This window comes from Nycticebus coucang, chromosome 7 (genome assembly GCF_027406575.1).
Source record: "Nycticebus coucang isolate mNycCou1 chromosome 7, mNycCou1.pri, whole genome shotgun sequence".
Lineage (NCBI taxonomy): Eukaryota > Metazoa > Chordata > Mammalia > Primates > Lorisidae > Nycticebus > Nycticebus coucang.
The window spans coordinates 68,088,691-68,114,038 of NC_069786.1; the positions used below are offsets into that span (position 1 = coordinate 68,088,691).

Below are 25,348 nucleotides of genomic sequence, written 5' to 3' on the forward strand. Positions count from 1 at the left end.
GCCTTGGAGCAGAACTCAGAATGTTCTCAGTGCCTGCCACCAAAGCTTTACTGGTAAAAATTAGAAAAACTTTTCTGATGCTGAAAACTGACATCAAATGTCTGTGGGGAAGAGGTTAGTGCTGACAGTTCCGTGGAAATGTTTACTTGGTTCCATCAACCACTGGCAAAATGCCTGTCCACGATTAGACTCTTCTTCAGCTGCTAACTGGAAAGCACAGGGGAAAGCCTGGAGGGAAAATACTGGCCCCCATTTAAAACTGGGAGACTGGTAAGCGCCAGAAAGGGGATGGTATGAACACTCAGTGCCACAACTGAACAGGAAACTTTATTGGCTCTTAAACATGCCATTGAAATTACAAATGCTAAAAGGGACTTGCTGGACTCTAAATAAGGTCTCTACGGTCCCTGGAAGAGTTTCTTAATTATTAAAAATAAATCATCCTCTGTCATCACAGACAAGAACAACAACATGGTCCATCCCAACACTTTTGGAACAAAGGGCTCCTGCCACACGCCAAGCACAGCACACTTCAGGAAGTTCTCGCTGTCCTATTGTTTAGCCATGTCACGAGAAGAGAATAGACCCAGCAATCGAGGGCCAGATAGTAGATTTGAGCCCAGCTGGTTAGAGCCCACTGAGCTCTATAACAGCTCATTACTGGTTGTAGAGAGCAAATATGTGCCCTTTCCCTCCTCTGTCATTTTTGAGTGTTGGTGCAGCCAAGGACACTGGTTCTCCCCATCCAGTCTAAGTCAGTTCCTCTGTAACTCGGGTAAGGCAGTATCTGTGTGATCAGAGGAAACATCCTATACTTTGTGTATTTGTCAGGGCTCTCTTTCATATGGAATATCTTCTGTACTTAATTTAGCATCTTAGACCAAATGAAGGTTTGCATTCATTCCACTGGCATTTATTGAGCTCCTATGATTACTATATTGGTCATGCAGGGAAGGCAAGGATAAACAGAATGAAAATTCCTGCCCTAAAGAGCTCTCAGCCTAGTACACAGGGAAAACTTATGCAAACGACCATTAATGAAAGACAAAGTGTTAATGGTCAGAAAAGAGATGAAGATCAAGTTCAGGGTGGTTTGCTGAAGGGTACTGATTACTCATTACTTTGATCTGATGAGGGCTGTGGGAGAGCTTCGTGCAGAAAGTTCAGTTTTGAGATTCCAACGTACAGACAGAGAAACTAAGGGCATGCTAGACCCATGCATCAGCACGAAAGACAACAAAACAACTGAGCTGATGAAAAACTTTCCCACCTTAATGCTTAGCTTGGCTGCACTCAAGGTTTCAGGGGCACAAGAGACTAAGAAACATGTTAATGATGAAAGCCCAATTTAGATGGGCAGATCTAATTTGGCTCTGAGTTGCTAAGCTGCATTAAGCTGTTTATCCACATTATGCAAATGTAATTAACTCTCATCAGAATTATAGCACATCCCACAAAGGAGAAAAAGCAATCATATTTAAACTAAGTCAGATACAAACAATAACCCTTTCAGGAGTAAAGGGGAAAAGTACATAGAGATTCTGTACTTCTTTAAGACAATAGGATTCTTTTAGTTAAAAAAATTTTGTAGTTACCTGCCATGGCTCCAGCTGCAAGAAGATTTAAACCTCCCACATGTCCATTTTCATCAGCCAGAAGTAGTTTGCAATGAGCATAAACAGGAAAGTAGATTGCAGAGAAGGGAATGTCTCGGAGGAAACAGGCTTTGGCACCCTGTCACACAATGAGGAAACAGTGCAAAACAGAGTGTGAATGCCCAGATGGGATCCCGAGGGCTATCGATGACAAGCCTGAGGTGCCCCTCAAACAACATTAGAACTGATGTGGAAGGAAAATGGGGGAGAGGGGAGGACCCGTGAGGAAGAGGGAAACACGCGTGCCTCAAAGCCTGTGAAAGCCTGGTGAATTCTGAAGTCCCAGCACTAATAACTGGGTCATGACAATAGTCTCACAACTAAGAACTTCTGACATTTCTAGCATAAATTCAGATTTTTCTAATTTGATTAATTTATCTTTTATTGTGGTAAGAACACAACACAAAATCTCTCTTTAACAAAATTTTAATAGTGCAGTTCAATATTAACTATAAGCACAACACTGTACAGTAAATCTCTATAGCTTTTTAATGCTGCATATCTGAAATTTTATGAAAAAAAGACTAGATTCAATTTGTTAAGGTTAATAAAAATTTAATTCTCACACCTCCAGGTCTCTTGTTCTGTTTGGCTTTGGTGAGGGTGATACAGGAGGTTAGACTTTGAATCCCAAGATTAATATCTTGAGTCCCACAGTACTACCCCACCCAACCAGGTAAGAAGCAATAGGCAAGGCCAGGAGAGGTGGCTCACACCTGTAATCCTAGCTCTCTGGGAGGCCAAGGCGGGTGGATTGCTTGAGCTCAGGAGTTCCACAGCAGCCTGAGCAATAGCATATCCCATCTCTGCTAAAAATAAAAAAACTGAAGGAAAAGGATAGCTTGAGCCCAAGAACTTGAGGTTGCTGTGAGCTATAATGCCATGGCACTCTAGTCACCTGTCTAGAGTGAGACTCTGTCCTGTCTCAAAGAAGCAATAGGCAATGGTAAAGGAAGCTAACTGTTCCAGGGAAAAGGAAAAATATAAAAAAGAAACCACAAATCTTACCTCCACATCCCCCATGTCCTAAATAGAAGATTTGGGGGAACCCAGATAAAATATTTTAGCTTTCAGTAGTGGGAGGTTTTCATGGGAGTGGAGAACCACCCAGAGACAGCCTGCGCCCAAGGCTGAGGTCCCAGTGAACACCTTCCTCAGCTAGGCAGTTACTCCATCTTGCCACTTGTTTCTCTAATTGGCTCTGTTTTTTTTGTGACAGTCTCTCTTTGTGGCCCTCAATGGAGTACTGTGGCGTCACAACTCACAGCAACCTCAAACTCTTTGGGCTTGATTCTCTTGCCTCAGCCTCCCAAGTAGCTGGGACTACAGGTGCCTGCTACAACGCCTGGCTATTTTTTTGTTGTAGTTGTCATTGTTGTTTGGCAGGCCCAGGCCGGGTTCGAAACCCCAGCCTCGATGTATGTGGCCAGCACCCTAACTACTAAGCAATGGGCACCGAGCCAATGGCTGTTTTTAAAAGACAAGATCAAACATTAAAAAAAAAAAAAAAAAAAAAAAAAAACTGAGGCAAGAGAATCGCTTAAGCCCAGGAGTTGGAGGTTGTTGTGAGCTGTGTGAGGCCACGGCACTCTACCGAGGGCCATAAAGTAAGACTCTGTCTCTACAAAAAAAAAAAAAAATCCAGGAACTCTCTAAAGCAGGGTCCTCAAACGGTGCCCACAGGCCACATGAGGCGATGTGATTGTGCTTGTTCCTGTTTTGTTTTTTTACTTCAAAATAAGATATGTGCAGTGTGCATAGGAATTTGTTCATAGTTTTTTTTTTTTTAAACTATAGTCTAGCCCTCCAACAGTCTGAGGGACAGTGAATTGGCCCCCTGTTTAAAAAGTTGGAGGACGCCTTCTCTAAAGGATAATACAGAGAGAAACAATATTAATTCAGCTCTCAAAGGGAATTCCACAAAGGATGCACATTGTGAGGAGCGGGAAGCAGTATTGTGAACAAAGCTCTCTTGAATGGGGCAGGTTGGTCTCCAGAAAGTGCTATAGCCATGTGCTTCCAACATATAGAATTTCTAATTTCTAATTTACAGTTACAGAAGCAAATTTACACATTTCTGCAGTGATGGATCTATAAATAAATCAGACGTTGTAGAAACACAGTTGCTTGTAGTGGCTACATTAATGTATTCCCCTTTACACCATGCAAAGGACTAGAAAGAAATACTCTTCCTTGTTTAAGAAAAATAATAGCTTCTGTTCCATTACATCTGATTTGTAATGATGGGAGTCAGTACACCTGCAGGGAGGAATCTGTTGACTAGCATTTTGCTAACGTACCCTCGGTCTTTATTGTTGTTATTTTTTAATGGAATTCATTATTGACAAATCCTACCACTTAACTTCTTAAAGACCTGAATCTTACCAAATTCTGCTACTGTTTTGCTGTTGTCACATTATTAAGACAAAGAGAAACACCTACAGGGAAGATAACAATATCAAGAACTCAGACTCAAAATAAACATAAGACTACTCTGAGGTCCTAAACCAGCCCAAAGAGAACACCGAACTTTTCCCAAATCCCTTATCAAATGAAAGGCTGGGAGCCTGAAGCCGCAGCTCTGGTGCGGCCTCCCTCACTCTGGCTTACAAAAGCCTGAAGACACAGGACAGCACGAGGGCGGACCCACCGCTGCTAACAGAGGTATCCTGATTTCTTCTTTTTGTTTGATTTTTCTATTCCACGAACTATGCTGCTAGACAAGACTGCTGTTCAAATTAGTGGGAAGTCTGGTTTCTGCATCTTTCACATTTATATTGAGTATATTATAACCTCTCCACTGAGACAACCGGAGTGAATCTACTCACCTTGTATAGACCAAAAATTCCCAAGTCCCGGAGCACATTCAGGGCACTGACCCTGGGTCCTGTGGTGATCTCTCCAGCCACCTGCAGACGGATCTTTACTATCTCCAATGGGTTAGTGAAGATGACCTGGGAGCCTCCAGCCTGCAGGCAAGGGAGCAGAGACAGTGGCAGATTTCCACATCACAGCTGGACTGGCAGTGCAAGAAAGGAAAATCCAGAAAAGCTTCCACCTTTTACCACCTTTCCACCTCCCTCTTGATGGGAGAATGAGAGTCTGACACTTTGGCTGAAGCTGGAGAGGATTACAGGGATGATCCCAAACTCTGTCTTGGTCAACCTACCTCTGGCTATGTTTCTATTTGAAATGTCAAGATTGTTTCTCAGACCAGTCTTTCCAAGGATCACCTCAGCCATAACCAAAAGAGGAAAACTAATAAACTCATCTGGAAAACAAAAGTGAGGCCAGATGTGGCGGTGGGGTGCTCCCTACTGCAAGGGCAAGGGATGGTAGAAGACTTGGATCTTTAACAAGCTGGAGCTAAAATTCAGAGCTGTGGTTGTTTGTTTCCTCTTCTTGTTAGGACAGCCACTGGCTTCTCCTTCCTTGGATTACAGAGCAATTAACACATCTTTGGCCCCACAGAGGTGCTTTAAGTCAGAGAGGGAAAAATTCCTTTGGTTCAAATTCTAGGATGTATTATCCTGAGCAAAAGTCTGAGACAGGCACACAGCTACACCCACACAAAACGAAAGAATTTAGAAAGATAGATTTCACTATCATTTCAAGACCAAACCATAGAAACGCTTCAAGGTAAAGCTGGGAAACTAGTCCCCCTGAGCATAGCACCCTCAGATCAAAGCCACATTCCACACTCTGATGGTGAATGAAAGAGATTTGAATTTGGATAATGAGAATATATTTGCATCTGAAATCTGTTAACTATTAGAGGAAAAAAGAATGTTTAACAAGACTACCCACTCTTTTCTATTGGTTTCTGTAAAAAAGAAAAAAAAAGTTATGTGTATGACAATGGAGATATAAATATAAATATATATTTTCTTTCGTGAAGTAAAAAAAATCCCATTGCACATCTCCATCTTAAACTCTAGCAGTTTACATTATATAATCAAAACCGCACTCATATAATATTCATAATCATATCATCATACTCATTTTATGTAATCACAACTTAACTGCAAGGCACATCCATGAGAAATATGAAATGTGTGCCTCACAGGGGCACCGTAATTTCACACATATAAAAGATTACAAATAATACCCAAAAACTCACCTGAGGCCTTCAATGGCACTTAGCTCTCACATTCCTGCTCATTCATCTAAAACCCACAGTTCTCTCAGACCCCCTTCCAAGGTGGAGCAGTGTGGCTCAACCATTTTCCTAACAGACCTGGGGCTATAAACCCCCATCCACCCCTACCCCAATCCTGACCCTTCCTCCTTTCAACATCCATAATTGCCAGCACTGACACTCCAGGCCTTACTTCTTCACCAGCTGTTTATTGTTCTGGATTCCCCAGGGCCCCAATCGCCTTTTTGTCCTTTGAGCAGGGAGATGCAGCAATTTGCTGTCTCTCTCTCTCTCTCTCTCTGTTTCCAGTAACTCCTCAACTCCATGCAATTCAGACCACTGGCACACAGGTCCCCCAAGGACTTACGACTTACTGACCCAATTTTACAAGTTGATTTGCCTGCATTTCTCTCTCTTTTAATCTGTTGCACTGCAGGCAGAAGGAAGCATTTTAATGTTTCAATCTAAGCAAATAATACTTTCAAAAGGATTGCTGGGTGAAAAATTATGTTAAAATGATAATCCAAGTAATTGCTTCTGTAGCTAGTATTAAGGACTAAACCAGTTGAAAAAGTTTACTACTTCTTTGAAATCTCGTGTTTAATGATTGCAAAGACTATCTTTGGACAAATGTGCTTTATGTTCTAAACTAAAGCAGATTAAAGATAAAAAGAATAGAACCACATATTTTGATTATAATCCCCCAAATTTGCCACCACCAGACAGTGTCAGCCCATGGATGCCAAGTGTTAAATGTGGACATGATTTTTAAATAAATACAAAGTTCTTTAATGTTTGTAATCATTAGTAAACTACAACCCCTGCAGGGCAGAAGTACTCCAGTCCATATCCTCCCAGAAGAAAATAGCCTTCTGTTTCCTCCTCCCCTCCCTTCCCTCAGACACTTTTGGAAATAATTGCTGGTTTATTGAGGTTTGTATTCCTTTAACAATGCTTCAGATTCCTAAGAGTGTACAAGTAACAGGCTTTCTACTAAAACTCTACTAAAATGGTGCAATTAAGAGAAGGAAATGACTACATTTCAAAATACATGCACGTTAATTGTTGTGTGATTTAAAGATTAGTTACCTGGGACACACACTAAATCCCAACAGTGCATTGGACATAACCACAAAATTCAATTGATGTGCATTTATAAACATATGTGTAATCTGGAGTAAGCATGCAAACAATGAAACAATGATACTAGAGCCAGGCACACGCACATCTAGGGAAGTGTTTCATACCTTTCTACTCTATTGTATCTGAAGGGGGAACACTTCTAGTAATTACATCATTTGTATATGCTTTAGAAATTAATATACAAGTCAGGTGCAATGGCACGCACCTATATTCCAGCTTCTTGGAAGACTAAGGTGGATCACTTGAGCCCAGGAGTCAGCCTGGGCAACAGACACTCATCTCTTAAAAAAAAAAACAAAAGAAACAAAAATACCCCAAACTCTTAAAATTAATAGACATTTTTAAAACTTTACAGTAGATCTAGGAACATGAAGGCAAACACTGTGTATTATCCATAATTTTAGAAAAGATAAAGATTGCTATTTGTCTAAAATTTTGGATGCTAATAATACTTAAAGGAAAACATATGGCAAATATGCATTGTCCTTTTCAAATTCTGAGATTGACCACTACTACCTCATGCATATTAAACTGCTGGAGTTGGGCCAGGGGGAATGAAATCTAAAATTAGTTCAATTACGCTGGTAAGAAATTCAGTAATACAGAATGAGGATTATGATGTTATCAAACTCTTCAACTGAGCATTTCCCCTCTGAGAGACAAATACAGGAAAATAGCTCATATATTTCCTCTAAGACTCTGGTGATTATAAATAAAATCATTAATTTATTAACAGCTTTCCAAAGGGTAAAAGCATGGCTTACAGTAAATAAACCACTTAATACATAGAATTTCATAAACAATCCATGTTCAATTAAAAACTTTCAATTTAAAAATAGTATCTATATTTTATTTTTTTGTGATTGGGTTTTTTTTTAAACAAAGTCTCATTTTGTTACCCTCCGTAGATTGCCGTGGCATCATGGCCAGGCGCGGTGGCTCATGCCTGTAATCCCAGCACTTGGGAGGCCAAGGCAGGTGGATTGCATGGGCTCACAGGTTTGAGACCAGCCTGAGCCAGAGCAAGACCCCATCTCTAAAAAATATCCAGCCATTGTGGCGGGCACCTGTAGTCCCAGCTATTTGGGAGGCTAAGGCAAAAGGATCACTTGAACCCAAGAGTTTGAGGTTGCTGTGAGCTAAGATGCCATAGCACTCTACCAAGGATGACCAAGTGAGAGACTGTCTCAAAAAAAAAAAAAAAAGAATGCCATGGTGTTACAACTCACAGCAACTTCAAACTCTTGAGTTCAAATGATGAGCCTTAGCCTCACCTGTAGGTGAACTACGGGTGCCTACCACAACACCCAGCTATTTTTGTTTTTTTAGAGACGGGGTCTTGGTCTTGCTCAGGCTGGTCTCAAACTCCTAAGCTCAAGCAATCCACCTGCCTCCCAAAGTGCTGGGATACAGGTGTAAGCCATCTTGCCCAGGCCATAAAAATAGTATCTATATTTGTCCAAATATCTATATTTGTACAAATCTGCTAATGTTTGTTATTTTTAAGAACAGTGAAATTAAACAGAAAAAAAATCAAATGCTCACTAAGAAAACAGTTAAGTGGAAACAATTTTATGCTCTTAATCAGTCCATATGATCAGTCCAATAAAACCAAACCAAATAACATAAACAGAACATACAATATTAGGTACACATTTGATCACTGGATATGTCAAAATTTACCTAAGTTCATCAAAATCAAAGAGGCTTAAAGATTAGAACACTGATGGCCTCCTTGAAAGAGAAACTGAGCAGCTGGTAGAAAAAATTGTTCATAGCGTACCTTTCAAATCCTAAAACAAATGAATGTATTAACTACTCAACACACCACCACAAAAAACAGAAATGGTCTTAGACAGAATGGCTACCTCAAAGAATAGGTCTTCTCTCACACATGCTTCCCATGATAATTTTGTTTTGTTTTGTTTAGCACACTCAAGCCAGGCTCAAACCTGCCAACCCCTGGTGCACGGGGCTGGTGCTCCAGCCACTTGAGCTACGGGCACCTAGCCACCCCCATCATAAATTTGATAATTTACAAAAAAATATTTTTTGAATTGGTTGGCATTGGGTCTGTGGATACTAAACTTTTAAAAAGCTTATTTACCTATGTATGTATATGTGAACATCAACAAAACCTGAGCAAATATAGCCAGTGGTCTGAAATAATAGACGGCATGGTATATAAACGTTATATTTAACCTGAAATATAAATTGTATATATTTATAAATATATATATTTTAAATAAGTTGGCATTAGTTATCTGTGGATTCAAAACTTTGTTTTATTTTTGTTTGTTTGTTTTTTTGTAGTTTTTGACTGGGGCTGGGTTTGAACCCGCCACCTCCGGCATATGGGGCTGGCGCCTACTCCTCTGAGCCACAGGCGCCGCCCTTCAAAACTTTTTATAAGTAGATATATCTTACCTATAGGAAGATATATATATATATATATATATATATATACACCCACATACACAGGCACATGTATATATATGTGTATATATGAACATCAAAATACCTAACCAAATATAATAGTGATCTACAATAATAGATACCAAGATATGAAACAATTTAAGTTAAACCACAATACACAGCTACCTAGATTAACAGACATTGTCTAATTTGACATCTTACTATTTTTGGTACTAATGCTGATATCAGATAACATATTATATCATATCTTTGGTGATTTTTTTCATTCATTAAATCACCAAAATTAGCTTCTAACCCTCTAATTGCTAAATTTCCCTCATCACATTTACTGTTTATTTTTTTAAAGAGATATAAGCTCTAACATTAAAATATTTAATTGCTTTTATTTTTTAATATTAAGTTGTAATTTCTTTGTTCCAGAACTGAATTTAAAGATACATAAAAAGGGAACAAATCTCATTTTGAACGATGTTTACTCATATAGAATAGAAATGGAAAGAATGTAAAAACTACCATTTAATTTTATATCACATAAACTTTTTATGAGAAAACAAACCAACTAAATCAACTAAAGCTGACAGAGTTACCGGGAAAAAGATATAATAGGCTGAAGGATTAGGCCTGTTCAATCCTCTGCCCTCACAATCCTACCGCAGGAACAGGGTCTACAAGAGGATAGGGACTGGGCCCTGCTTATGCCAAGTCCTTTGTTTATTTCTTTCTTTCATCTGTTTGTTTCCTATAGCTTGAAATAGTTTCCCTCCAGCTACAAATGACCAACCTAAGCTACCTGTTATAAAGTCTTCCCTTACAGAGACCTATGAAATCTAACTTCAATTTGTTTAAGGCCACACCAGTTCCCTGAGCAGATACATAAAATATGTGCCTTTAAAACAACCAGAGGAACCAATAAAAATCATATGGAATCAGTTATCAGTAGGACTGCCTCAAGAGGAACAGGAACAGATAATGACTGTCTTAACACACCACCAATCGTTCCCAGATACTTCTGTAAGGCAAGGGGAAATGCTATGGTTCTTTCTAAAATAGTCTAGGATGGTGATAATTTAAAAGGGATACATTTCAATATACTCATTGCTGAATGATTGTATATGCCAAGATGTTATGATATAAAACTATACATCTTCCTAATTAGGGTAAAGGAAGTGCTAGGATCTGAATTGTCTCCTCAAAATTCATATGCTGGAACCTAATATCCAAAATAACAGTATAGTGAGGCCTTTTGAAAGGTGATTAAGTCATGAGAATTCTGACCTCATGAACAGGATTAGTGCCCTTAGAGAAGAAATTGAAGAGAGCTGTCTTCCATTATGTGAGGACATAGAAACAGGTGCCACCCTGGAAGCATAGAACAATCCCTCACCACTCAACCTATTGCCACCTTGATCTTGGACTTCCCAGCCTCCAGAACTGTAAGCATCAATTTCTGTTTTGACTAAGACAAGAAGAGTCAAAATCCCCGACAAGCTGCTTCTGACATAATGATAAAGATTTTTAACTTGTGGGCGGCGCCTGTGGCTCAGTGAGTAGGGCGCCAGCCCCGTATGCCGAGGGTGGTGGGTTCCAACCCGGCCCCGGCCAAACTGCAACAAAAAAATGGCCGGGCGTCGTGGCGGGCGCCTGTGGTCCCAGCTGCTCGGGAGGCTGAGGCAGGAGAATCGCGTAAGCCCAAGAGTTGGAGGTTGCTGTGAGCCGTGTGACGCCACGGCACTCTACCCAAGGGCGGTACAGTGAGACTCTGTCTCTACAAAAAAAAAAAAAGATTTTTAACTTGTGCGCACATGCATGTTTGTTCACATACGTAAATATAAAGTTGTGACTATACTGGCTCCTGGGAAGGGGAGGTGGAGAAGCTGTTTCTAAACAACTCTTAAGAGATGTGTAAGCTTAGCTTGCTCAAGAAGACACAAATAGACTTTCTTCAGTATGGAGAGCTCACTGACTACATATCTTGGCTCCCAGCACTAGTAAACGCTCCACCTGACAGGTGGGCGTTCTGCTGCACCTATATGAAGGCAGGGCATATACGTGTAAAAGCTGAAGGGGAAAAGCAGGAGAGAGTGGAAAGAGCCTACATTTGGAAGGTTGTTGACCTAGACTGTCATAAACTTTGCACTGATCATAACCATTCCATTCCTTGGCTTCTTACCAGGAAAACAGCATGATCCCAACCACTGCCCTAAACACCTCACAGAACTCATTAAATAAGAGACTTGCAGACTGAAAGCAAGATGAAAGGAAGGGAGGTATTCTCCAGACACTATATTTATATGTTGCAGAAACTCTCTTGCAACCTGAGGGGATTATATTAGCCCTCTGCTGAGCAATAAATAAGGCTGGAGTTTTAGGACTCCAGTGCATTCAGAAGTAAACACTCAGCAAGAGGCAATGTGGTTAGCCAGTTAACTAGTAAACTGGCCTCTGAATAGATTAACAATAAAAAGAAAAAAAATAGTTGGGCATTGTGTCAGGTGCCTGTAGTCCCAGCTACTTGGAAGGCTGAGGCAAGAGAATCACCTAAGCCCAAGAGCTGGAGGTTGCTGTGAGCTGTGATGCCACAGCACTCTACCGAGGGTGACAAAGTGAGACTCTATCTCTAAAACAAAACAAAACAAAACAAAACAAAAAACAGATGCTTACCAGAGAGATCTTTAGAAAGTACACACAGATCAGTACATTTATATTTTTGACTTCCTGCTTTGTTGATTTGGAAAGACATTTAAATTTATTCCCATTTAAGTTTCTGGATATGCCCAAGAAACTTCATAAATGATTTTTCTTTAGCAAACTACCACAAATACCATTAAGAAAAAAATTTTTTTTTGTTTTTTTTGTAGAGACAGAGTCTCACCTTATCGCCCTTGGTAGAGTGCTATGGCATAACACAGCTCACAGCAACCTCCAACTCCTGGGCTTAGGCGATTCTCCTGCCTCAGCCTCCCAACTAGCTGGGACTACAGGCGCCCACACAGCGCCCGGCTATTTTTTTGTTGCAGTTTGGCAGGGGCCGGGTCTGAACCCACCACCCTCAGTATACGGGTCCGGCGCCCTACCAGCTGAGCCACAGGCGCCACCCACCATTAAGAAAATTAACAAACATCTTGCTAAACACAGGAAATTTTTTTAAAAAGTTAATAAGTCATAGATTGGGAACAAACATTCATAATACATATATCTGACAAAGGACTATACCCATGATGTATAAAGCACTCCTACAAGTCAACAATAAAAAGTATGAATAACCTAAAAATTAGGCAAAAGACTTGAACAGATATTTCACCAAAAAAGAAAAAAAAATTATACAAATAGCCAATAAACACATAAGATACTGTGTATCTTTAGGTATCAGGGAAATGCAAATTAAAACCACAATAAGAAGAGGGAGGTGGGTGGGGCCTTGGTGTGTGTTATACTTTATGGGGGCAAGACATGATTGCAAGAGGGACTTTACCTAACAATTGCAATCAGTGTAACCTGGCTTATTGTACCCTCAACAAATCACCAACAATAAAAAAAAAAAAAAAAACCACAATAAGGCTGGGCACCCGTAGCTCAGTCGTTAGGGTGCTGGCCACATGCTCCAAGGCTGGTGGGTTCAAACCCGGCCCGGGCATGCTAAACAAACAAACAAAAAAAAAATAGCCAGGCATTGTGACAGGTGGCTGTAGTCCCAGGTACTAGGGAGGCTGAACTAAGAGAATTGCTTGAGCTCAAGAGTTTTGAGGTTGCTGTGAGCTATGATGCCACATCACCCCACTGGGGTGACAAAGTAAGACTCTTTTGTCTTAATTAAGAAAAAAACAAACACAATAAGGTATCATTTTATGTCAACTAGAAATACTAATATCAAAAAGACTAAGAGTATCAAGCAATAGTAAAGATGTGGAACAACTACAACACCCTGAACTTGGGGATAAGGCTAAAGAATGGCCCATCTGCTTCTGAGAAAAAATTGGCAGTTCTTCCAAAATTGAACATACATCTATCCTGTTCTACTATTCTTCACTCAAGAAAAATGAAACTGTGTTGACAAAAAGATTTGTATAAGAATGTTCACAGCAATCTTATTTATAACAGACAATAACTGCAAACAACCCAAATGTCCATCAAGAGAAGAATGGATAAACAAATTGAGATAGATTCATATAATGGAATAATACTCAGCAAAATTAAACAAAAAACAAATAAAAATCTGATGTTCACAGAAGGATGACTCCCTGAAAACACTGTGAAGCAAAAGCAGCAGTCACAAAAGAATGTATTTTGTACATTCCATTTGCATCAAATCTAAGAACAAACACAACTTGTGACATACATCAAAACTGTGGTTTCTAGGGGAAGGAAGGAGGGAAGGACTGGAAAGAAGCATTAATGAATGTTCTGGGACGGTATGTTTTTTATCTTATCTTGCATGGTGATTACATGAATATATAATTGTGAAAACTCATTACGCTAAATTAAACATATAAAATCTTTTCTTTTTTTCTTTTTTTTTTTTGAGACAAGAGTTTCACTCTGTTGCCCAGGTTACAGTGCCGTGGCATCAGGCTAGCTCACAGCAACCTCAAACTCCTGGGCTCAAGTGATCCTCCTGCCTCAGCGTCCCAAGTAGCTGGGACTACAGGCGCCTGCCACAATGCCCAGCTAATTTTTCTATTTTTAGTAAAGATAGGGGCTCACTCTTGCACAAAGCTCCTGAGCTCAAGGGATCCACCTGCCTCAACCTCCTAGAGTGCTATGATTAAAGGTGTGAGCACAATGCCCAACCCTAAAATCTTTTTTTAATGTTGATTATACCTAAATAAACAACTAACTATATATCTCCATATAATATGTAAAGGAAGGAAGGAAGGGGGGGAGGAAAAGAGAGAGGGAGGGAGAAAGCCATTACAAAACTGAATGGGCTCATCTAGATTTCTTCTGACACGTGGACAAAGCCCTGATTCGATTCCTGAAGAAGAAACTCTAGAATAAAATTAGCCTTAAAATCACAATGCTCGGATTCATATGAACCTTTCTGCATATATTAGCTGTGTGAATCAGGGTAAGAGAGTTAGCCTTTCTGAGCTTCTGTTCCTCATGTCCCTATTTCATTGAGAGTGACAAAAATGCATAATAAAATACTTTGAAAGTTCTAAGTTGACATTCAAGTATTATTCCTGCACACAAAAGATAGCATAATCATTCAATTATATTTGTGTCTTATATGGACATATAATATACATGTGTATACATATGTATACGGATGTTTGAATTAGGATTTTTTTTCTTTACAATAGTGTGAAAGTTATACATTCAGTAGAAACTGTATTTCAAGTACCCATACAACCCATTCTCTTTTTCACTTTCAGTACCGTGTTCGATAAATTACATGAAATATGTAACGTGTTAGAAAATTTTGCCCAACTGTAGACTAGTGTGTTTTGAGCTAAGCTACGATGTTCAATAAGTTTAAATGTATTAAATTCATTTTCAACTTATAATAGGTTTATTGGGACATAACCCCATCATAAGTCAAGGAGCATCTGTGTGTGCGTGTGTGTGCATGTGTGTGCACAGGAGAGAGAAGAGAAAAATAAAAACATGGCCTGATGAGAAGGGTTTACCTGTGACAATGGGAAAAAATTATTTAAAAGCTATTGTTACACACAGACTACACATACAACACTCAGTACCCATAACAGATATTTACCAATTATATACATACATACACTCTAACCCCATCCCCACCTAAAGAGAAGTCAAGCAATTATTAACCTAACGTTCAATTTATAGATACTGCAACAACAGAAAAAACCTCAGGTTAGTACATCAAGATTATCATGAATTCTGAATTAGTAAGGTTTTTGAGAAGGCTTTGATATGAATATAAAACAAAACTTTGGCTAATTTCACAATGAAGATTTAAAATTTGAAAATGCACAATCTGATTTATACTGCCATTCCCAAAGGCTATGTTCTGTTCCTAAAACGAGGCATTGCATTGTGACTTCCTCGTTCCTTTAGCAAGTGAGAGTGCCTGCATTTCCACTCAGGAAGTCAGAGTCAACAAAACTTCTGTCTAGTTTGTATACATGTGATGCATAAGAGCACATAAACATATACATGAAAAGATAAGAAGGAAATATACCAAAATGTTAGCAATTAAAAACAAAACAAAACTGACATTTGATAATATCTCTGCTCAAGGCAGAGATAAAAACTGATGTGGGGCGGCGCCTGTGGCTCAGTGAGTAGGGCGCCAGCCCCATATGCCGAGGGTGGCGGGTTCAAACCCAGCCCCGGCCAAACTGCAACCAAAAAATAGCCGGGCGTTGTGGCGGGCGCCTGTAGTCCCAGCTGCTCTGGAGGCTGAGGCAAGAGAATCACGTAAGCCCGCGAGTTAAGAGGTTGCTGTGAGCCGTGTGACGCCACGGCACTCTACCCGAGGGCGGTACAGTGAGACTCTGTCTCTACAAAAAAAAAAAAAAAAAAAAAAAAAAAAACTGATGTGAAAGATCAAAGTCCTAATATAAGGGTTTCTTTTCTTAAAAGAAAAGGGAGGCATAAATCCTCATGATCTGGAATGAGGCAATGATTACTTAGATAAAACTCCAAAAGCAAAAGAAACAAAAGAAAAAGTAAAAACATAAAATGATTGGCATTAAAATTAAAGTCCAATTCTTCAAAAGATACCATTTAGAAAGTGAAAAATATCTGAAAATCACATATCTGATAAGGAACTCATATCCAGACTATACAAGACCTTTTATAACTCAGTAATAAAAGACAGACACCCAATAACAAAATGGGCGAAGATTCTGAACATTTTTCCAAAAAATATTTACAATATTCAATTCAATACACACACAAAAAGATGCTCAACACTGCCAGCCATTAGACCACAATAAAATATCACTGTGTACATGGCTAACATAGGCAGACACAACCAGGCATCATGTTCATGCCTATAATCCTAGAACTTTGGGAGGCTGAAGAGGAGGATTACTTGAGCTCAGGAGTTCAAGACCAGCCTGAGCAACAGTAAGACCCTGTCTCTACAAAAAATAGAAAAATTAGCCAGTTCATGGTGGTGCACACCTGCAGTCCCAGCTACTCGGGAGGCTGAAACAGTACAATCAATTAAGCCCAAGAGTTTGAGGTTGCTGTGAGCTATGCTGATACCATTACAGTCTAGCCTGGACTACAGAGCAAGACTATCAAAAAAAAAGATAGTAACAAGTGGTGGCAAAAATACGGAGAAATCAGAACCTTCATACACTGCTAGGAAGAATGTAAAATGATGCAGCCACTTTGAAAAACAGTCTGGCCGTTCCTGAAAATGCTAACTAGAATTGCCATATGACACACCACTTGGGAGGCTGAGGTGGGTGGATTGCCTAAGCTCACAAGTTCATGACCAGCCTGAGCAAGAGGGAGTCCCTGTCTCTAAAAAAAATAGCTAGGCGTTGTGGCCAGTGTCTATAATCCCAGCTACTTGGGAGGCTGGGGTAAGAGAATCACTTAAGGCCAAATTCGAGGTTGCTGTGAGCAACGCCACAGCGCTCTACCAAGGGTGACAAAGTGAGACTCTGTCTCAAAAAAAAAAAAAGAATTGCCATACAATCTACTAATTCCACTGGTAGGCATCTATCCAAGAGAAACAAAAACATATGTCTACATAAAACATGTTATAACGTGTTTTTTTTTTAAATATGGAACGCTTCACAAATTTGCGTGTCATCTTGCACAGGGGCCATGCTAATCTTCTCTGTATCGTTCCAATTTTATATATGCGCTGCCGAAGAGAGCACTGTTATAACATGTTTTTGTGTGTGTGTTGAATTGAATATTGTAAATATTTTTTGGAAAAATGTCTGTTCAGAATCTTCACCCATTTTGTTATGCATCCATGTTAATAGCAGCATTATTCATAAGAGCCAAAAGGTAGAAACAACCCAAATGTTCATCAACTAATACTTGAATAAACAAAATGTAGCATATTCATATATTCAGCAATAAAAGGGAATGAAGTACTGATAGACCCTACAACATGGATGAATCTTGAAAATACACTCAATGAAAGATGTAGGGTACAAAAGGCCACATACCTTATGATTCTGTTAATATCAAATATTCAGAATTGGCTGGGCATGGTGGCTTACCCCTGTAATCCTAGTATTCTGGGAGGCCGAGGTGGATGGATCACTTGAGCTCAGGAGTTCAAAACCAGCCTGAGCAAGAGCGAGGCCCCTTCTCTACTAAAAATAGAAAAACTAGCCTGGCTTTGTGGCGGTGCCTGTGGTCCCAGCTACTTGGGAGGCTGAGGCAAGAGGAGCACTTGAGCCTAATAGTTTGAGGTTGCTGTGAGCTATGACAACACAGCATTCTACCCAAGATGACAGAGTGAGACTCTGTCCAACAACAACAAAAATTCAGAATTGGTAAATCTGTAAAGACAGGAAAGTATACTAGTGATTACCTAGGGCTTGAGGAGGTGGTAGGGGTGAGGGAAGATAGCTAAAGAGTACTTTTTGTGGTGATGAAATGTTCTAAAATTGATTATGGTTATAGTTGCACAATTCTATGAATATACCAAAAACCACTGAATTGTACACATTAAATGCAGTAATTGTGTAGTATGCAAAACATATCTAAATAAAGTTGTAATGTTTACAATCTGCCTGAAACACAGGAGGTATTCCATGGATGTGTAAATAAAAACATACCTCAAGTGTGAAAGAACATGGATTTGGAGATGGAAGTGCTTTGAATTTCAACCTTGCCATTTACTAAGTGCTGAATTTCACTGAAGTTTTAGTTTCTTTAACTCTAGCTGGGAATAACAATGAGATAAACTCTATGACATGTTCAGCCCAGTTAAGAAAAAAGTACTTACTGTTCATTAGCAATCTAGCAGACCAGAGCTACATTAAAAGCAAAATTTAGTGTCAACAATAGAAGTAATATTTTAGTTAAAGGTAGGTGGTAGATGTGTGGACACTCATTTTATTATTATTACTCTATATCTGTATAGTGTGTCTCAAGCTGTCGCACTGGGTACAGTGCCATAGCATCACAGCTCACAGCAACCTCAAACTCTTGGGCTCAAGCGATTCTCTTGCCTCAGCCTCCCAAGTAGCTGGGACTACAGGTGCCTGCCATAACACCCAGCTATTTTTTTGTTGCAGTTGGAACTCAAGGCCCAAGTTCTAGCTAATCCTTCTGCTGGGACAAAGTCTACAATTCAGTTTGAGCCATTTCTTCTTAGTGAATGTGCATGAGGTTAATGCAGTAAGTGCATCTTTAAAATCGGGTAATTTTGTTAGTTTGCCTCTCTCCAAATCCACACCAGCATCTGGTGTTTTGGAACTTTGTGATGTGGGGTAATCTTGCTGGGGTTAGGTGATATCTTAGAGTGGTTTTGATTTGCAACTAATACAGCCCTTTTGGAGAAAAGTGTGGAGAATCCTCAAAGATCTAAAAGTAGACCTTCCATTGTACCCTGCAATCCCATTACTAGGTATCTACCCAGAAGAACAAAAATAATTTTACAACAAACTCTAGAATGTTTACTACGGCTCAATTCATAATTGCCAAGTCGTGGAAGCAACGTTAAGTGCCCATCAACCCAACAAACTGTGGTATATGAATACCATGGAATATTATTCAGCCATTAAAAAGATAGAGATTTGGCTGGGCGCCCATAGCACAGTGGTTATGGCGCCAGCCACATGCACTGAGGCTAGTGGGTTCGAGCCTAGCCTGGGGCCAGCTGAACAATAATGACAACTGCAACAAAAAAACAGTCAGGTGTTGTGGCGGGTGTCTGTAGTCCCAGCTACTTGGGAGGCTGAGGCAAGAGAATCACTTGAGCCCAAGAGTTTGAGGTTGCTGTGAGCTGTGATGTCAAAGCACTCTAATCAAGGGTGACATAAGACTCTGTCTCAAAAAAATAAAAAAGATGGGGACTTTACATCTTTTATATTTGCCTGGATGGAGTGGAAGTATATTCTTCTTAGTAAAGTATAGCATGAATGGAAAAATAAATATCCAATGTACTCCATACTAATATGAAACCAATATATAAACAATTACATGTTCCTAATAAGAAAACACTATTATAGTCCAGCTCAGGGATAGAAGGAAGTGGGAGGGGGCGGGGGGAGAACTTATGGCAGAAGGAGGGAGGGCACGAGGCAGGATCTCACCTAATGTGCACATTGTGAGGGTGCATAACACACCCCCTGGGTGAGGGGCTCTTCTACAAATGGAACTTTACCCTGGAAGTGAGAACAATGTAACCTAAATATTGTATCCTCATATTAATTTGAATAAAGTTTAAAAAAAACTGGGTAATTTGGGGGAGAACAGCAACACTCTCCTCACTGGTGACACTCATGGGGATACAGTCATTGTGTCCTAATAATACATAATTGTATTATCACCACCACCAAGAACAGCAAGGACTCTCAGGATCCGGCTCACGGGCAGCCTCTCTTCACAGTGTTTATCTGATGACTTTTTGCCAGGTCACATTTAGGAAAGAGAGTATCCAATATCCCACAGTGCCTGATATTCTATAAAGAGAGACTTGTCCTTTTTTTTTTATTTTTTTGAGACAGAGTTTCAGTATGTTGCCCGTGGTAGAGTGCCGTGGCATCATAGTTCATAGCAACCTCAAACTCTTGGGCTTAAGCAATTCTCTTGCTTCAGCCTCCCAAGTAGCTATTTTCTGTTGCAGTTGTCATTGTTGTCTAGCAGGCCCAGGCTAGTTTCAAACCCACTAGCCTCAGTGGACATGGTCAGCACCATAACCACTGTGCTACGGGTGCCAAGCCAACTTGTCCATATTTTTTTTTTAAGACTTTATTTTCTGTTGAAATTTATAGAAATAATGGATTATGCTTCAACAACCATTTACACTAGCCATGGTCATACTTGTAATCCTAGCACTCTGGGAGGAGGGTAGATTGCTTGAGCTCAGGAGTTCAAAACCAGCCTGAGCAAGAGCGAGACCCTGTCTCTATTAAAAAATAGAAAAACTACCTGGGTGCTGTGGTAGGGGCCTGTAGTCCCAGCTACTGGGGAGGCTGAGGCAAGAGTATGAGGCTTGAACCCAAGAGCATGAGGTTGCTGTGAGCTATGACATCATGGCACTCTCCCTTCCAGGGCAACAGAGTGAGACTGTCTTAAAAAACAAAAACAAACAAACAAAAAAACAATCATTTACACTGTAGTACAATTGAATTTATCAATAGAAACTCAACAATTACACATTTTCTTTCTTCCCTGAACAAAGAGATTTAGAGCAAAGGGGGAAGCAGAAAATGCTTGAGGTGAAGAACTGCAGACAACCTAATCATGTTGCCTACTGTCCGACATGACTATTTTTCATGCTGTCAATTTCCAGCTAGACAGTCCATCAAAGCTTCCAGAAATGAATCATGATTAAGGAAGAGATTAAGAGTGTCAGCAAAACCCTCAAGGCACCTCAGACTTCAATAGAAATTCCCAAAGTTCAAATCTATAAACAGGGCTCGTACCTAGGAAGAACAAAGGCACCAAATATCTTATTATGGTTAAATCACTTAGGTCACATGCCAGTCATGGGAACAGGTCAGTTTCATGGTCAAAATCCTGAATATTGCAAAGGGAAACAAATAATTAGCCATGTGGAACAGAAAAAGCATTACTTAGAAGATTACTGGTAAAAGTATGTATGAGTTAGGAAGTTTCTTAACCACTGGAAACGTAAAACCATTGAGAAAAAGAATATTTATGATTTGCAAACATTCTTTCACTAAAGGAGAAATAATCCAAGCATCTAATTGGGGTAAAGGAAGAAGAAAAACTACACTTTTGACAATCTACCTAAGAAAATGTTTTATTCTATGTTCTTTGCTTGCCTTTCATTAAAAAAGAAATTAAGTCATGAGGTTTCCTTCCTGAGGGTGCGCTGGGGCATGTGTGCAAATACGCATCACACATACACCCACAGCCTAATCCTCCTCCTCCCTAATACTCTGGTTGCAGAAAATGAGGACTCAGGTATGTGCCACCCTGACAAATCTCTTAGAGGAGAAGCTGGAACAGGCTGTCTCTGACTCCCAGTCACCCCCATCAACTTCATGACCTCAGGTTTCATAAACAACTGAAGAGTTTTAGTCAGGACTATCAGCTGATTCAACTGGAAGTTATTAATGTTTTCAGGAAAAAAATGGACTGAACAAGTCTTAAACCATGTGTTATCAAATATGAAACGAACACCACAAATACAATTAGCTGATCTGCAAACTTAAGAGTTCAAAATTGATCTGAATTCAAGGTCATGCTTACACTTTAAAGACAGAAACCTCTCTGCTCTCTCACAGTGAATATAATCTGAGACTCTCTGAATTCAGAATTTTTGTCAATAGCTACTTGTAGTTACAGTTGTTTGCTATGCCCTGTAGCTACTAAAGAAGGAAAATCATAATTATACCACAGTAGCTCACTTAATCCTACACCTAACATTTAAGGGCCAGTTAATCAGCCATGTCATACTTTAAGTTCCACTTAGTATACACGTATGGAAACTCTACCCATTATTGTATTTTCTGTACTCTGTTTCTTAAAAGAAATGAGAATTAGGACTTCAAAAAGTCTAGAAGGTAATGCTTTATGAGTGTCTAAGAAATAAAATTGATGAAAATACTACCTTTTTTCTGTACTCAAACCCAGTTGCGTTATACAATGAAATTAAAAACTCTATGGCTGGATCTGGCAGCTCACACCTGTAATCCCAGAACTCTGGGAGGCTCAAGTGGGAGGACCGCTTAAATCAGGAATTTGACACCAGCCTGAGCAAGAGCAAGACCCTGCCTGTATAAAAAATAGTAAAAATTAGCCAGGTATGGTGTCTCAAGCCTGTAGTCCCAGCTACTCAGGAGGCTGAGGCAAGAGGATCACTTGAGCCCAGAAGTTTGAGGTTGCTATGAGCTACCCTGCTCTCTAGCCCAGGGTGATAGAGTGAGACCCTCTCTCTCAAAAAAAAAAATAATAATAATAATAAAAATAAAATAAAAAATTATTCCATATGTTTGCTGAAGAAAACCTGTTTAATGTCCCTTGAGTTCAGGGGAGCGTCACTGCAGATCTAATGTGAAAAAAGTTTAAAGGAATGCATTTGTCACAAGAAATGCCCAGGATTAATACTTACACAACCTCCAGCAAGGATTTCTGCTGGAAGTGGAATGGAGCCATCTCTTCTGATAAATTTGTCCCGAACGAAATCATTAACCTAATTAGAAAGACAATACCAGTTAGCCAAAATCCCCAACTATTTCTTCTACTGGCACATTGTTGCTTTTCGAACTCAGCAAAACATTTGTGTCGTGATATTAAAAATTGTCAAATGTTTACATGTAAATTTAAAGTTTTACAAATGATTTGACAGTGTGCCGGTCTTGGCAACATCCATTTTAGTTTTTGGCTGCTTAAAAGTAATCCAAACAGATGACAAATTCAGTGAGAAAGAAACTTACAGTCAGTTTGATGGCCTTTTCTGGAGCAACCCCTATCAACTGTGGTATCAGACCTGGGTAAAGAAGCAGAACCATTAGCAATACAGATGTACTGCACCTGCACACATACACCCAACAGAAGAGTATTTGAAATTATTTACCCATTTCAGAGTTTTCATTAAAATGGGGGAAACTAGGTTATCTAAAAACTTTTGTACATGCATATAGTAATTATTTACAAGTATAATGTCATGTTTTCTCGAGGCTATTAAATCCTTTTCTTAAGCATGTTTCCTTTAACACCTCCCAAAAAGCAGGTAGGAGGTAATGGAGCCTATGGGTCTTCTCTGCTCTGGGAACACTGCCAATAACAATGTAACCAAATTCCTTCCCTTGTTACAACTGACAATATATCAAGGTACACAGACACTTTAGAGAAGCTAATGCCCTATATTTGGAAAAGCTCTTTAAAAATGTGCTATTAAGCATACCTAGATTTTGCCACAAAACCTGCTACCTACGTAATAGCGTAGAGCAGCTCGGTTATCTTAGAATACCAACTCCCACAATTTTCTCTTCAGAGAAACCCAGCATTCAGTATTCATTTACTGAAAAGAAAGCAAAACTGCAAAGAAAAATGCGATTTTAAGCATCATTTAATGAGTATCTTCTAGAAGCAAAAATGTATAGTTATTGTATTCTTATTACTAATATATGTCAAGCTTAAGACATTTTAAAAGAATCCCCTCAAAACAAAGGAAATCATAATCCTTAGAAAGTCAAATTTCCCAGGCTGGCGACAAACAGGAAAAGAAAACATACATAAACAATTCAACATCTGTAGCTATTCATAAAGCTCAGCTTTCTAAAGCACACAGCTTATCCAAATTGTTAGCATACTTTTTTTTTGCGTGCGTTTTTTAAAGATGCTAACAATAAACGTTTTATATCCTTTAAATCTTCTCGCCAAGGGGAAGTTATATATGTTTGCCCACTTGCTCACTGCAGATCTTAAGCCTACTTTAAGGATACTGCTGAGTGATTTTCCATGTGAGAGCTAGCAAGTAATCATACGAACAGGCTACTGTCAGTCAAACTGAATTATCAGTGACAAAAACAAATCCACACACACCTTCCATGGGTAGCAGACTGATTTAAAAGAATAAATCAGCAGATGGCAGTCTTAACTTTCTAACCTTCATGATTATCAGGCCCCCGTTACTTTTAATCTAGCACCCATACAACCATGTAAACATGCGTGTTTGTTTTACAACTTGCCTCAATAAGGCTCATGGAATTTTAATAAAGTACTGATTTGTGTCATTTTATCATTGTTGCCTGCAAAGAAATTTAGCTAATCTGTCAACAATTTTGTCAATCATCTGACAGAATAATGGACCAGTTCTAAGCAATATATGACAATCTCGATAATCACAGTACTCACATACAGGACTCCTACAATCTTTCCCCTAGTACAAAAGTCTCTCATTTAAAGAACTGAATTGATCAGCTCACATCCTGAATAAAACCAGCAATCCCCTCCCCCACTCGCTATAGTGTACCCATTTAATTAACATGACCTCTCTCTAAAATGAAATCTTTTGTAGGCATTTATCAACTGAGAAGGCTAAACTACACAGTATGTCTGGATATCTAGGTTCCTTCTAATAGAAGACATTTTCTTGGCAATTTAAAAAGTATACCAAAGAGGAGAAAGGTCATTATTCAACAAAGAAAGACTAGAAATGTCACACACACAAAAAAACACATTTTGGTGTCACTCAACCCCAGTTCCCCATTAAATAAAATCTAGATATGCAAGCCTTCATTACTTTAAAAACAATCACTCACAGGGGCAGATTTGCATTCTGGACCATGTATGTCTCTTCTCATAGAGGACATGCCCCATAGCTGGAATTTAAAGATGCTAACATTCTGAATATTGGAGGAAAATTAATTAGTCATTCTTAGGAGCAGGGTATTTGAGCTTAATTTGATTTCAGAATGTCTGTCTTCTCTCATTCTTTACATATTGCCAAAAGTGAAGATCTTCATGACCCTCTGCCTCATAAGTGTATCAGAGTCATATATTTCACCCAAATACCTCCACATAATCCTAACAAGAGGTGTTTTGCTCTTGTCAATGAGCATAAAGCTTTGCTCTTGCCCAGTCTTTCTTTCCTGGGAACAGGTTCAAAGCCAAACAGTTCAACAGAGCTCAGAATGAGCTAGGGATTAATGAGCCTGTGTGTGCAAACAAACAAGTGCAGTAAATCACACATATGCCTAGGACTTGAGTGTGTAGAGAGTATTTTCAAAGAATTCCAAGTGGCGCCCAAAGGGATTAAAAAATTAATCTCCCTCCCAAAGGAAACCCTAAATTCTAATGTGAAAACACACACATGAAAGTCATTCTCCCTCCAAAGAGAACAAGTTCCTACAAAGCTGATGGGAGTGGGGAGAATTCTGCA

General features: G+C 39.4%; 1 protein-coding gene and 1 non-coding gene across 7 annotated transcripts in view; both read right to left on the bottom strand.

Annotated features, from left to right (window-relative positions):
* SLC25A12 (solute carrier family 25 member 12) overlaps positions 1-25,348 on the bottom strand; it is a 302,640-nt gene that overhangs the window by 4,368 nt on the left and 272,924 nt on the right. For all 6 annotated transcript variants that reach the window (XM_053596493.1, XM_053596495.1, XM_053596496.1 and 3 more), the window contains 4 exons: positions 22,899-22,951; positions 22,574-22,654; positions 4,484-4,624; positions 1,596-1,734 (listed from right to left, as the gene is read on the bottom strand). In XM_053596493.1, the coding sequence (XP_053452468.1) occupies positions 1,596-1,734; positions 4,484-4,624; positions 22,574-22,654; positions 22,899-22,951 (414 nt within the window). The remainder of the gene's footprint in view (positions 1-1,595; positions 1,735-4,483; positions 4,625-22,573; positions 22,655-22,898; positions 22,952-25,348) is intronic.
* LOC128590972 (U6 spliceosomal RNA) lies at positions 17,082-17,184 on the bottom strand. The gene has a single exon (XR_008381430.1). It is a non-coding gene; the product is annotated as a U6 spliceosomal RNA (small nuclear RNA).